At 41.6% G+C, this 14,775-nt stretch overlaps 1 protein-coding gene across 3 annotated transcripts in view; it reads right to left on the bottom strand.

The window, feature by feature from the left end:
* The window catches only part of Cfap54 (cilia and flagella associated protein 54), a 301,539-nt gene that overhangs the window by 124,782 nt on the left and 161,982 nt on the right, over window positions 1–14,775 (bottom strand). For all 3 annotated transcript variants that reach the window (XM_052165291.1, XM_052165292.1, XM_052165294.1), the window contains 2 exons: window positions 10,246–10,368; window positions 4,046–4,099 (listed from right to left, as the gene is read on the bottom strand). In XM_052165291.1, coding sequence (XP_052021251.1) covers window positions 4,046–4,099; window positions 10,246–10,368 — 177 coding nt within the window. The remainder of the gene's footprint in view (window positions 1–4,045; window positions 4,100–10,245; window positions 10,369–14,775) is intronic.

Genomic DNA, 14,775 nt, shown 5'->3' with positions numbered 1-14,775 from the left:
AAGGAAACCAACTCCCCAAAGTTGTCATCTGACCTCTATAGGCATGCTGTGAAATGTACCCCACCCACCCAAATTAATAACAAAATGGAAAACATTTTTAAAAAATACTTAAGTGGATCAGATCACACTTTTGTTCAAGGCTCTCCGATGGGTCCCTGTGGTGCTCAGATAAGCACCTGTGTTACAATATCCCTACAAGACACTTCTCAGTTGGACCCCTCTGCCTGTAGGTACTGCTACTCCCCCTCCATCCATATAACTCTTGCCACACTAGTCTGGGTAGCTCATGGCATTCCAAGCAAATCTGGTAAAGTAAGACCTATGCACTTATTCCGTTTCTAGATTATTCTTGTTTGAAGATGTATGAGCTCAGTCTATATTTGAGTGAAGATGACCTTGCTCAGCCCATCTGAAATTACAACCCTCACTGACTACAATGCTTCCAATCTGCTTTACACACCCATTGCTGAGACTTTCAATTGATACCATATGAGCCACTTCCCTGAAGTTAAGACATTTCTTATCACTAGTCCTGTCCAGTAAAGTATAAGTTCTGTAAGGACTTGGTGTTGACCTATAGGGCTGAGTAGCTGTGGTTGCTGGCCACAGAACATTGCCTTGGATGCAGTAGACTCTTAATAACTTCTGAACTGATATAGGAAGAAGATGCTGAGTGCTGGGGCTATCTCTTCTAGAAATTAGGGAAACTACTTGCTTTACGTAAACAAACAAACAACAAAAATTCATCATTTAGGAAAGTTTGAAGCAACTGAGGCAGAGGTGGACAAGTTAACCTGTTTGATCCCAGTTTCTCTTAATCTATTCTGTGAGTTGAAAGCTATGCGTATGGAAGAGCAGATGCGGAACACCGGGTGGGCCAGAGGTGGAGACCAACCATGGCACCAGAAACATTATTAGTGCTCCCTATCCAGAGAAGAAGCTACAGACCGTCTGGGGGGCGAGGCAAGAGAGGACATTTTCCCTCTCTTCCCTCCTCAGCAAACTGATTTAATGAGCCTTGACAATTACACACAAACACTTGAGGATCAAAGGAAGATTAATTAGTAATGCTATTTAACGCTCCCTTCTTTCCCTCTATGCAGCAAATACAAAGTGTAATCTGAAGAGTCTTGAGCAGGCCAACACTACTGTTTTAATTAATTAGCTAATAGAAATCGGGTTCCCATTATGCTGTCAGCCTCTTTTCAAGTAAGGAGAAATGATCAGACAGACGTTCTTTTCAGAACCAACACTGCTCCACAAGGAACGTATTTTTAGGATGGCCTGGCATTTGTGAGTGGCAGGAAGGACACAGTCCTAAATTCCCCAGGGTTATGGAACACCTAAACATGGATATGAATTCTGATCTTTCTAACACCAGTCCTCTCATTTCAGGCAGCTTGCTTATGAGTTAAGATAAAATTTTAGGGGAAAATATTCAATGATATGAAGCATAATTAAAAGTGGACTTTATGAAATAAAATGCAAAGTAATAGAAGAGTAGTAAGATCATGTTTAATAAAAAAGAGCATCTGTGCTTTATCAATGTTAAGGAAAACAAAAATACAAGGGAAATGGCTTTCAAGTTACCATGTGTATATATGTACATGTGTATGTTATATGTATATGCATATATGCACACATATACATAGGTATATAAATGTCTATATATTAGCTTCTTTCAATGCTATGACAAAATGCCTGAAAAAACTACTTCAGAAAGAAAGGATTTATTTTACCCTACAACAGGGAAACCACACATCAGGGACATGCAGTGTCTGGTCATATCGCACCCAGTCAGGAAGCAGAGAGCTGAATGCTGTTATTCAGTTTGCTTCCCCATTGTTTATACAAAGCCAGTATTACATGGGCAATGCTGTCAAGTTCTAGTGCCTGTTCAGCTTGTTGTCTGCCCCCTTGGCCCCAGCTGCACAGGACAGTATGTGCCTTGTAGGCTCACCCTGAGGACATACTCCTGGGTGGCAGTGTGGAGCTGGGAGCCCCCTTGGTAGCCCTCTTACTTGGGCTCGCTCCCTGAGTGCACCTTGGCTTGGTGGGGTCTTGCCCTTGAGCATCCGTTCGATGTGCCAATCTCTTTAACAATGAAACTGCTTTCTCTAGAGTGATCATGTGGGCAACTTTAGATGCTTTTGTTCCATTCTGTGACAAACTTTACAATCTTCACATCTTTCTGCACCATTTGCTGCCCCTGTCTCTCTGCAAATCTAAGTAAAAGTGGACAGCATTGCCCATGGCATAGCACAAAGTCACTCCATTTTCAAATTTTCTCTGTCAAATAAGGTCCTTCACTGCTTTTTAATCTGGCCTCAACCAAGTTGTTAGGGTATAACAGAAATCAACCGGATTATGTAACATGAATGTAACATGAATGGTGTCTAATCTAACTTCCTGTAGACCATGGAGCCAGACTTCCGTTCTCCACAGTTTCTTGACATTTGTGTTTTCCAAACTCCCAGTAGAATGTACCATTAAGCTCTAGATAGGACATTCCAGAGCTTTTCTCGCCTTAGACTTCAACCTCTTCTACATTCACCCTACAGAACAGCTTCCAATGGCTCCAGACCCACATGGTTGAGCTTATCTGCAGTGACCCCACTTCTGGAACCAATTTTTGTATTCGCTACTTTTCTCATGGCTGTGACAAAATGCCTGGCAAAACTAAACTGAGAAATGAAGAGTCTGTTTGGGCCACAGTTTGAGGGTGCAGTCCACCATATCTAGGGAGAAATGGCAACAGGTGGAGGGCTAGTCACACTCCATCCACAGATGTAGAAGCAGAGGGATGAACAGGGCTGCCAGTTATCAGTACTCATAAAAACACTTGCTCTTTTCTATTCTGTCCAAGACCCCAGGCCATGGGCAATTGCTGCTCACATTCAAGGTGGGGTCTTCCCTCTTTAGTTCAGCCTTTCTGGAAATACTCTTAGGCATACCTCAAGGTCTGTTTCTATGGAATGATAATGATCCCAGTTATGTTAACAGGGATCATTAATTACCACGGCTTAGTTAAAGACAGAATGGTGTTTGCTACCATCAAAAAATAAATAAGTAAATAAAACCTTAGTGTATCTGTCTGTCCACATCAACTGCTTGTGGATTACTGGGCTCATGCATTCTCTGTCCACAGCACCTCCCCTAACACTCGTGACAATGGTTGTTGGTGAAGGCTTTCCATGTAATCACGTTAAGTTGCTAATAATAACATCATTCAGTTTTTTCCATGTAAGCACTTCAAGGTGCTAATAATATCATTAGTATTTTTTTAAGTATTTAAATGTCACTAGGAAATCAAAAGCTTAAGTACCAATCATCTGATTCTTGACCGGCACTAAGACACAGTCTCATCATATATTAGTCGGCACTAAGACGCAGTCTCATCCTCGTTTGTTTCAAAAAACTTTGGGGGAAATTATAGGAGAGTCATATAAAAATGTTATATAAATGCAAGTCCTATAGTTGGAGGGCAGTCTGTTGTTGGCGGGCAGTCTGGGAACTGAGTTGAAGGGATACAAGTAGCCGCCATATTGAACAAGTAGGCTGCTCCAAAAGAACAGAAGTACTTTAGTTACAATTGAAACCAGTGGCTACCTTTTAGGTAACCAAGACATTTAAACAGGGAAGCCAGAGATGACGGCAAGGCTGGGCAAGCTGAGCGGACACTTGTCTGATTCTGGAAGCCAGAGGAGTCACTGCTAGTTTACTGGCTAAGACGTCAAGTTAGTTTGATTCATTTCTAATTTTAGCCTCAGAATCTTGTGATCAAACTGTAATATCAGACATTGAAAAAGAAAATGAGAGAAAAAAAAAGAAACAAAAAAGAAAAAAGAGGATTGGGAATCCTGGGTTATTCTTGGCAATGCAGTGACTTTAGGGGTAGCCTGAGCTACGTGAGACCTTGCCAACAATAGGAAGCAGGGAAAAGAATGAGTACATATAGAACAGGCATTCAAAATCAAACATATCAAAATATATTCAGACAGGCTGAAATCACTCAGAATATTTCCACATTAAATATTGTTATTACCTGCATGTTGTCCTTACTGGTGAGAGGTTTTCCAGAATCGAATGATTGAGTTATCTGTCAAAAATACAAAATATTAATAGTAGAGCCCATATTTATTTGAGCATTCTTTTAAATGGAATTATTAATGCATCCTAAAACCATTTAAGCATGATTTTGTTGTCAAAGTGATATGCAATCTAGTCAGAAATATTAATATAAAAAAACACTAAAAAAATTATGTATGCTAACTTCTTTTACAGGGTTGATGCCAGCATCTGATGTCTTTCCTGTCCTTTCCGTGATGATTATTTTTTAAAACTTATGTACTTATTTATATTCCACTTTCACTAACAATTACCTAATTCTATTCCTACAAAATTAAGTTCCTTGCAAACCTCGGTCTAGAAGGCACCAGTGAAGGCATTCTTTGCCATTTTGTGTCACCTTCTGGGCCTTTCCCCATAGTTACATGTCAGCCAACCTTAGGCGACATAATATTGGTGGATATTGTGTCTATATTTTGATCATTGCTATTGGATTGAACCTTAGAAGTTGTTCTAGGTCAGAAGAGAAGAATGTCTTTTGGAAACAGAAAGGCTCAACTTCTGCTCTCATCCACGCCATGTGACTATACATGTGACTGTACATGTGACTGTACATGTGACTGTACATGTGACTGTACTGCCCACGCTGTCGTGCAACGTTCTCACCTTTTTTTTTTTTTGGAGGATATAATTGTTTGGCCAGTTTATTATAATGGTCATTATAGAATTATGTTTCTGTATTGTGTAAGAATTCAGTAAACTATACATAAAAGATTTAGTTATATTCTAGGTGGGATCCATTTATATAGGCCAGACTTAAAAAAAATAAAAATAAAAATAAAAATAAAAAAAGGAAAAGAAGAAAAAGGTTAGTTAGAAACCTGGTCAGTTTGGGGTGAAATTGAATTGCTATTTAAAATGACTCTTTGTGCTTTGCTTCCATTTTGCATGTGAATCACAGATTCCTGCTTGGCTCCAGTTTCACTGACTCAAGGGAAACATTCATTACCATGGGAAATTGTAGAATTATAGAACAGAATGTGTGTCTTCTCAGCCTGACAATCCTTTTGAAAATATACCTGAGCCAAAAATAGATGCTGCTCTCCTACCACCTCAGTCACCAGGAAGTATCCAACAGCTTCCAGAGACAGACAAGCCACTTACATACAGACAGTGTCCTCACTCAAGACCCTGTATCTCTTTGCCTGAATGTTCGCGAGATCCTAGCAACTCAGGGCACCAAGGTCCTGCCCAGTCCCTCTGAAGGTGCTAGGGACCCAGGGGAGTGCCATCCTCACTGATATTCTTGAGCTGTTTTCTTCCTGATGCTGAGGGTCTTTCCATCTTACTCAGCATCCATTCTGCAATCTCCTCCCCAATACACTGCTCACTCCCAAATCCTTCTCTCCAGATGCCCACAGCAAAATATCAGGTATAACTTTTACTACAAGTCAGCACTGGTGCAGGGGAATTCCCCCTTTGAAGGACTTCTTTATTATCTGTGAGTCATTGAGAAACTAGTGACTCAGTGAAGGAAGTCTTTCCTGATATAAATGAAGTGAGTTCACAACAGGACTTTACATTTAGGGATAAGAGGGGAATCTTGAGACAAATACAATAATAAAATATAGAATTTTTAAAAGCACTATGAAAAGCTGAACAGTAATCTGTAAGTTTTCTTCAGCTCCTTCCTTTGCAAGTGAAACCAAATTCATTAAACTATTCTTTAAATAACTGGCCTGCAGCCTAATAACATTGGCACCTATTTTAATTATAAACCCTGAAAGCATTTCCTCTTTTAATTACACTTTTAAATTCCCAGTTGAAGGTAGAAAGCTGTAAATTAAGTCTGAGAATACAGAATTTGAAGTCAGAATCCACCGGGAGATGATTCACCTACACATTTATCTTATGAAAGTTACTGGATAAAAATGAAGTTTGTGATTTTCATGTTTAAAAAAAAAATGGCTTCTGGATTTTTTTTGTTGTTGTTTGTTTTCTTGAAGGTAATGGCCACCAAAAACTCTTGTATTTCAGTCTGTTCATGTGGTCTCGCTATCTTATCTTCCTGGACTCTATGTGCAGATGACCCTAAATTCATCTTCTCGACTTCTGTTTTTCTTTGTCTGCCTTGGTTCCCAGATTATTTCAAGTCAATGGCAACTTAATCCTATGTCTTAGGTGCAGTTTTAGTCACTCTTACTGTGATGAAGCACCATGACCACAAGCAACTTGGAGAGGAAAAGATTTATTTGGCTTATCATTCCATATCAGTATTCATCATCAAAGGTCAGGACAGGAACTCAAACAGGGCAGAAACCTGAAGGCAGGAGCTGGTGCAGAGGCCGTGGACCAGGACTGTTTACTGGCTTGCTCACTGTGGCTTGACCAACCTGCTTTCTTTTAGAACCCAGGACCACAACCCAACTGGTCTGGGCCCTCCCACATCAATTACCAAGAAAATGTTCTACAGGTTTGCCTGTAGCCCACTCTTATGGGTGTATTTTCTCAATTGGAGCTTCCTCTTTTCCGACATCTCTAGCTTGTGTCAAGTTGACATAAAATTAGTCAGCCCATCCTAGTATTTTTAATTTTCTGTTAAGAATCCAAGTTTCATATATGCAACCCCAACTGGTCCTCCGAATTCCAGATGCTGCCACTCTACACTATGGCCGCCATGCCATCACCTAGCTTTTCTATGGATCTCATGCGTGACTGGTCCAACTCCTCCTTCATAGTACATGACAACCCTGCCAAATGCTCAAACTGAACATTCTTTAGTCGTCCTTGACTTCGACTCTTACATTCTGCTTCCAAACACCATTGTCTAACGCTGCTGGCTCTTCCTTCACAATCGATCTATAAGTGGACCACTGCTCACACCACTCCACCACTATCACCCCAGTCAGTACTGGGTCTTATTCGGATTACCCCAGCTTCCTAGACCTCCCCTCCCCTCCTCCCCGTCTCCCCTTTTCCTGTCTTCCTCTCCTCCTTCCTGCACCCTCACTGGTCTTCTCCAATAATAGCTCAGAAAAAATTTCCTCAAGGTCTGTGTCTTACAGTGATTTGTGCCTGGAAGGTCCTCTCCTCTACCTCTTCACCCCACCCCATTTCTGATTGGTTCCTGCCCTTTACAAGTTGCTAATGAGAAACCACCTGAATAACAAACCACCAAAGCCCTTCTCACGTCTGCTGGAGTATGTTCACAGCACATCACCACCTGTTTCAGAGGCCTGTTCTTGGTGTTGATGATCTGCCAGAGGCCTGTGCTTGGTGTTGATGATCTGCCCCCCTCACTAGAAAGCAAGGTCCAGGAGAGCAGTCACTCCAGATAGATTTTCACTGCTCCTTCTCCATGCGTAGGACTATGCCTATATTCAGTGAGCACTCAAGATATAGTCTGAATCTTTCAAACTAAAATTTTAATAACAAAATATAGAATGTTTATAATAAGAAAATACTATTCACTGGGAGGCAAGCAAGAAAAGAGCAGTAACTTAATAGTGATAAGAAAATAAATTCATGGGGGCTGGAGAGATGGCTCAGGGGTTAAGAGCACTGACTGTTCTTCTAGAGGTCCTGAGTTCAAATTCCTGCAACCACATGGTGGCTCGCAACCACATGGTGGCTCACAACCATCTGTAATGAGATATGATGCTGTCTTCTGGTGTGTCTGACGACAGCTACAGTGTACTTATATATAATAAATAAATAAATCTTTAAAAAAACAAAAAATAAATTCAGTTATACCACAGAAAGAAGAGAATATAATTCTCTCCTAATGGGGAGTATGCTCACTAGTTTTAAGTCAACTTGACACAAGCTAGAGTCATCACAGTGAAGGGAGCCTCAATTGAGAAAATGCTTCCATAAGATTGGACTGTGGACAAACCTGTAGGGCATTTTATTAGTTACTGATTGATGGAGGAGGGCCCAGACCCTTGTGGGTGATGCTGTCCCTGGGCTGGTAAACATAGGTTCTATAAGAAAGCAGGCTGACCAAGCCATGAGGAGCAAGCCAGTAAGCAGCACTCCTCCATGGCCTCTACATCAGCTCCTGCCTCCAGGTTCCTGCCGTGCTTGAGTTCCTGTTCTGATTTCCTTCAGTAATGGACTACAATACAGAAGTATAAGCCAAATGAACCCTTTCCTCCCCAGCTCTTGGTTGGTTTTTTTTTTTTTGTTTGTTTGATTGTTTGTTATAGTGTTTTATTGCAGCAATAGTAACACTAACTAGGACAAGCAGGCAAGTCATAGACATATACACCACATATACCATATAATACATACACACACACACACAAATATTGATATCGTTGAATGAAAACTCGTATTAGGATGTTTTATATATAACTTCACAGTCTCATAAGGTCCACCTGGACCCAAGCTTGCCTAGAACAACCTTAGTCCTGCTTCCAGTTGCTGAGTACTGGGATCACAGGCATGCACGACCACACTCAGTTTTTATTTTGTCATTTTGTAAAACTTCAGTGTGGGAAATTGTACGTAGGGACTTGTGCATCCTGGGCACTCAATGGAGCTATCTCTGCAGCCTGTATGCAGCCTTGTGTTTGCAGTGTTACAGATCTATCCCAGGTCCTCCTCACACAGGCTAAATAACTATTCTGCTCTAGCACTGCATTCCCAGATTCCATGTACTGAATGACAGCACTGTCTCAGTCATATAGAGCATGAGAAGGCACGTTCTAGAGGATTACACTAAAGGAATGAACCATGCGTAGATATGACGCCTGCTCATGTGGGTGACTGTAAAAACTCAAGTTCATTTTGTTGATTCTTTTCATTTCAGTTCAACTTCCAACACATGTCTGTAGGTCTCAGGTTGACGCAAACCATCTCCCCAGAGAGTGACTTACTGTGTGTATATGTGTGTGTGTGTGTGTGTGTGTGTGTGTGTGTGAGAGAGAGAGAGAGAGAGAGAGAGAGAGAGAGAGAGACGAGAGCATGTGTGTCTGTGTGTACATGTGGAGGCCAGAGCAGGGTGTGAGGTGTCCTTCCTTTATCATGTAGTTCCTTGAGACAGGGCCTCTCACCAAAACTGGAGGTTTCTGCTAAGTTGGCTAACAAGCTCTTGGGGTCCAGGGCTGGGGATGCAAACATATACAACTTCTTATTTTTTTAATGTTTGAACTGATTTTTAAGTGCTTTTACAGAAGATTTTTTTCATATAATATACTCTGAACATGGTTTCCCTGCCCCACACCCTCCCAGATTCTCCCCCCTTCCCCCCCCATTCCCATTTGACTCCATGTGTATTTCCCTCTCTCTTTAGAAAACAAACTTGCTTTATTGCTAGTTTTCTATTCTAAGTATATATGCTGGGGTGATGAAATTACTACTTATAATGAAATCAAAATTCTAATCAGCATTTGCCTCAAGCAAGGTCACCCAGCAAGTCCCAGATCACCAGGAAAACCAAAGCAGAAGAAAATAATCACTCACTCCGATTTAATTTATGTTCTCACTGTAAACTCCAGCACTTGTTTTCAAGGATGCTTCAATTACCCAGTTTACAAATACAAATTAAGCAAGTCAGGTAAAACTATTTGCTAAAATCAAAATAGATTAAGCAAAATGAAGACTGTTCTTCCCTTGGAGAAATCATGAGAAATCTAAAAGGAGCAGGAGATATAACCCAGAGGCAGTGCCCAGCTCACACTCACAATGCCCTGGATCTACAAGGAGGAGAAGGAGGAGAAGGAGGAGGAGGAGGAGGAGGAGGAGGAAGAGGAGGAGGAGGAGGAGGAGGAAGAGGTATATAAACTAAAAACATCCAAATAACATATGTCAACAGGACACTTTGATGAATAACATTAACCAAAAGTAGTAAGACTAGACCCACAAATCTTGGCTGTGTTGGAGGATGTACCTAAAGAGACCACCATGATACCTGTAATAAAAAGTGACGTATGGTACAGCTGAGCCGGAATTCCATCGCAATAATCCTCTCCTGAACACCTGCCCTCCCTCCCTTCCAGCGCATTTCCACTCCAGATAAATAAAACTCTATTTCTCTGGTGCCAGCCTTAGCAGCGAGATCCGGAGCACTAGAGACTTGAGAACACTTCTGTGGGAATGTTCCTTAGGTTTTTAAAAAATGCAACTTCCTTTAAAAAGGGGGTGGGGGGGCACTGAATCAAATCAAGAGGTTACCTTAATTTTCGTCGTTGCTTTATAGCCAGCAGGTATGGCGCATGGCATGTTTTTTCCATGATAAATCTGGGATAGCTCATAAAAGGCTTCGGAAAAGAAGCCTAAATCTATAAGGACTTCGATCTGTAAAAGGAGGAAAAGAGATTTTAAGTTAGTTCCTTTTACTTATAAAATACAAATTTTAGAGAGTACTCGTCGGCTTCTACGCTCGAAAACACCTGCTTAATGACGGCTGTGTGTAGCTAATCAATGTGCACTGGCTGGTGAGTGAATACAGACTGAACGTGCTTCTGAAAATGCCTGTTTATGTGTGCAGAGTACCGCAGACCTAACAGCAGTAGGGCTCTCCTCAGCTGTCCCTTACTTCATCAGAGGCAGACACAAAAATATAACAGCCATGGAGAAGTTTTAAAAAAATGAATTGAACTCATCTCTTTGTTCCCATGGGAAACCGGGGAAAAGCAAAGTAAAAACACGCCTGATGTTCTTGAACCCTCTCAGGAAAAGTCAGACAAAAGCACAGTGCGTCAACATGGAGACAGCTATTAATTTTCTTATCTATAATTAACAGTGTCAGTTTTAAAGTCATATGCTTAGCGGTTTTAACCAGTCGGTGGCTATACATTCTGCAAGGTTTGCTTTAAATACAATTCAGTTGGACTAAATCAGGAAATTAAAGGAAGGGAAGTTGGCATTCAGCATGTTTGTTGACCATCCCTTGGGCAGCAAGGCCACATGAAGGTTGACAGTCCCCTGGGATTCGTTGTTAGCCAAACAGCACATAAAGCTCTCACACTGGACAAGAAGGCTTAGAGGTGTTGACAAAATTCTGCTTTCAACAGTGGGGTCTCCAAAAACTTCATGGAGGAAGAACCCTTCAAGAGAAAGGTTGAGAATCATATAAAGGAGAGAGAAGACATGCCACGAGGCCCGAGCACAGAGGTCTTGTGTTGCGGGAGACAAGGGAGGGAAGGGAAGTAAGCTAACATGGTGACCAAATGCACAGACTTCAGACCACAGTAGAGAGCTCTTTTTTGCAGTGTGAAAAAGAATGCTGTGTGTGATATTCAGGATGGGTGTAAAGTGTGTAATGGATGTGACCTGTGTGATGGGTGTGATGTGTGTGATGGGTGTGATGTGTGTGATGGGTGTGATGTGTATGATGGGCGTGATGTGTGTGATGTGTGTGATGGATGTGATAGGTATGATGTGTGCGATGGATGGGATGGGTATTAGTGGGTGTGATCAGTATTGATATGTGCTGTTGGGTATAATGTGTGTGATGTATTTTGATGTGGATCGATATGTGTGATACATGTGTTGTATGTGACGTGTGTGATATATGTTGAAGTGTGTTGATGTGGGTTGATGTGTGTGATATATGTGCTGTGTGTGATGTGTGTGATGGGGAATGCTTGAAATCTCAGCGCTTTTGAAGATCAGTGAGTTTCAAGCTAAGCCCCCATTAAGAATATAAAGCCAGCCTCTGTCAGAGTGAGTCTGTGTCAAAACACATGGGCTGAGAGTGCATCTCAGAGGCAACATTCATGCTACTGTAGGCAGGGCCCCAAGTTCAGTGTCAGCAGAGGAAAAAAAAAGTTATGAAGATTTTGAGGGGTACATATGAATGGATACAGAGGATAAAGCACAAAATTGGATGAACACACACACACACACACATGCATACACACGCATGCATACACACACCACATAGAAAAATACAAATCAATTTATCTTCAGCCAATACACCTTATTCTGTGTTCTCCTTTCTGTACTTGGTCTGGGAACTTCAAGAGTGGGAAAAAACAAAAATCACTTTACGGAGATATAGAAGGCAAGTTAGGGGAAACAGTTTGGTAAGCTAACATGAAAAGAAAACACAAAAGGTCACAAGGCTGTTCTTAATTGGAAAGAGAAAGCCATTTTTATGTTGAGCTGCACACTGCAGCTGTTGCTGAAGCGATGGCGGTCTCTGCCCACCCACACCACCCCCCATGCCATTCCCACAGTCATCAAATACCAAAGTCAGCAGTTGGGGAGACAGATGGACTCTTCTGGATCCCAGGTCGCCATTACTTTCATTGGCCACTATAAGGGAATATTCCTGCAGACCTTTGTGTGGTCAGACCACTGTACCAAAACAACATCAGCCAAGGCTAACTCTGACTTATTTCTTCATATCCATTTAAGCAGTTGGAGTAATGGTGACCTGCTCTGTGGAAACTAGCCAGAGGACACGGAGAACTGGACATCAATCATACCTTGATACACCTTCTGAAGCAATCATACCCTTCCTGGGAACGTTTGAAATGTTGAGAATAAATCTTTGATGGGGTTAGCAGGTCTACAGTGAAGCAGAGAGGCAGATCATAAAGAGGCCTTACGACGTTCCCTGGAAGACTCTACTGCACCCTAGAAACTTAACCACAAGATCTATCACAGCCTGGCTAGTCAAGGAATAGCATTACTCGCTGTTTCCCAAGTCTGATATTTTTCTTTCACTTACTGACACACCAGCTGCTTCAGGAAGGTCACACAGGTTCTGTTCACACAGACTGCCACTTCTTCCTCCTTGGGATTTGTCTTTTGCCTTGCATTTGTTTTCAATCTTCCTGTGCCCACAAGCTCTCATGTCTGTTTCACATTGCTCTCAGCAGTGTTAGCAGACACTACCCCTGGTGGTGTCATTCTCCTGACCAGCATTCTGAGGTGAACACCTGTCCTAGCCAAAGCTCCAGACAGAGGGCACATTTCTTCACTGGCTTCGTAGCCACTGTATGACAAAATCATGACCAAAGTCCAAAGACAGAATTTTGCCTTAGTCTAATGTGGTGAACTATGAATTTTTTGAGGTTATTTACAGACTCATGAAAGACTCAAAAGGAGACTCAAAGGTAACGCCAGAAAATACTCTGGGCAACCCATGGACAGTTACACCACTGAAGATTCCACTTACGGCATAGACAACTCATAAAAAGCTACTCTACGAAAAAGTTCCAACCCAGGTAACTGTTTCTATCTCCAGGAGGGGAATGGTCTTAAGAGGCACTGAGCCCCAAGAACCTCTGCCTCCGTCCAATAAGAGAATGTTAATAGGCCTATTCTTGGTTCTTAAGGGTCTTCTACTGTGATCCAAGACTGCAATGGTCAGGTACAACCTGGAGAGGAAACAGCTACCCAGCATAGCTCTCTGCACTTCTCCTGTTACTGTCTACAGTCTCCCTGCTCATAACTTCCATTCTGGTAGCACAAAAGCACTCTGTCCTCGAAACAACTCAAAATGTTCTCACTTCTGTTTCTTTCCCACTGACTAAGCTGTCTTGTTTGCAAGCCTAAATTCTGCCTATTTAGTGAAACCCTTGGACCAGAGCCATTTGTTTCTTGTTCAAACTTTGGAAACAAGTCTCATCACATTCACCTGCAGATAACCAAGTGCTAACATATGTTATCAGCGTGTTGTGTGCCCCATCCCTCTGCCCAGTTTCCATGTCTTTATGATCAAAAACTATGAGTTATACATCTTCGACTCAAGTTTCTAACATGCTGCTTTTAAATAAGAGGTATTCAGTAAGTCTTTCCAAAATGTTATTTATTTATTTATTTATTTATTTATTTATTTAGGGGCCTACCACTGAATGTGTGTGAAAGTCAGGACAAGTTCTGGGAGTCAGTTTCTCTACTATGTGGGTTCTGGGGCTCAAACTCATGTCAGACTTGACAGTAAGTGCCTTTACCCTGATGATCCATCTCAACAGCCCAAGATCTTACTTTGAAATGAATATTTGTCGATTATTTTAATGTAAATGGCAGTGAATACACACTGGCAGTGAATAGACAGTTGACACTTGGCAAATATCCACAACTTTAGAGTTCGATCTCAAGATCAACTAACGAACACCAAATATGTGAACCCAAGACAGTTCAGGGAAATTTTAAAAAATGAACAAGATACAGATCCTAGCCTCAAGAATATTGCAGTCTTGGAGAAAGGGGGGGAGGTGGAGTTTTTAAAAATGTGCTATTGAAGTGCAAAAGCAAGATAATCCATGAGTTGGTAACTCACGGATGGAAAACCAGACACTTTTAGCGTCCACATGAATATTTATGAGGTCCTTAAACATTTCTCTGTCTAGAAATAGAAAGCAATGGACTGTTTACCAAGGGCCAAAAGTTCTAGAAGGAGATGCAGGTTACAGAGTCCAATTTCTCCCAACTGAAAAGCAGGAGGGATTTGAGGGAGAACACCAGAGAGCCTCCAAAGGAGAAATAAATCAGTATGCCAGAGCATTGTCTCAGAGTGCTGTGTGGAGGTGGGCTGGGGTCAGCGCCTGCAGTGCTGTTCTAGAACCTGATTTTTTTCCAACCACAAGAGCTTGTTCCGTCTGTCTCTCTAGTGATGCTTGAGGACAACTACATTGGGAGTGTTTATATCACGGATGAAAACTGCAAAAGTATAGATGTGCTTTCATAAAAGATTCATTTTATTATTATATGTATATGAGTGGTATGTGTGTGTGTGTGTGCATGTGT

The sequence above is a fragment of the Apodemus sylvaticus genome, chromosome 20 (genome assembly GCF_947179515.1).
Source record: "Apodemus sylvaticus chromosome 20, mApoSyl1.1, whole genome shotgun sequence".
Classification (NCBI taxonomy): domain Eukaryota; kingdom Metazoa; phylum Chordata; class Mammalia; order Rodentia; family Muridae; genus Apodemus; species Apodemus sylvaticus.
The sequence above is the reverse complement of the archived record's forward strand: the minus strand, read 5'-3'. Positions and strand labels throughout refer to the sequence as shown.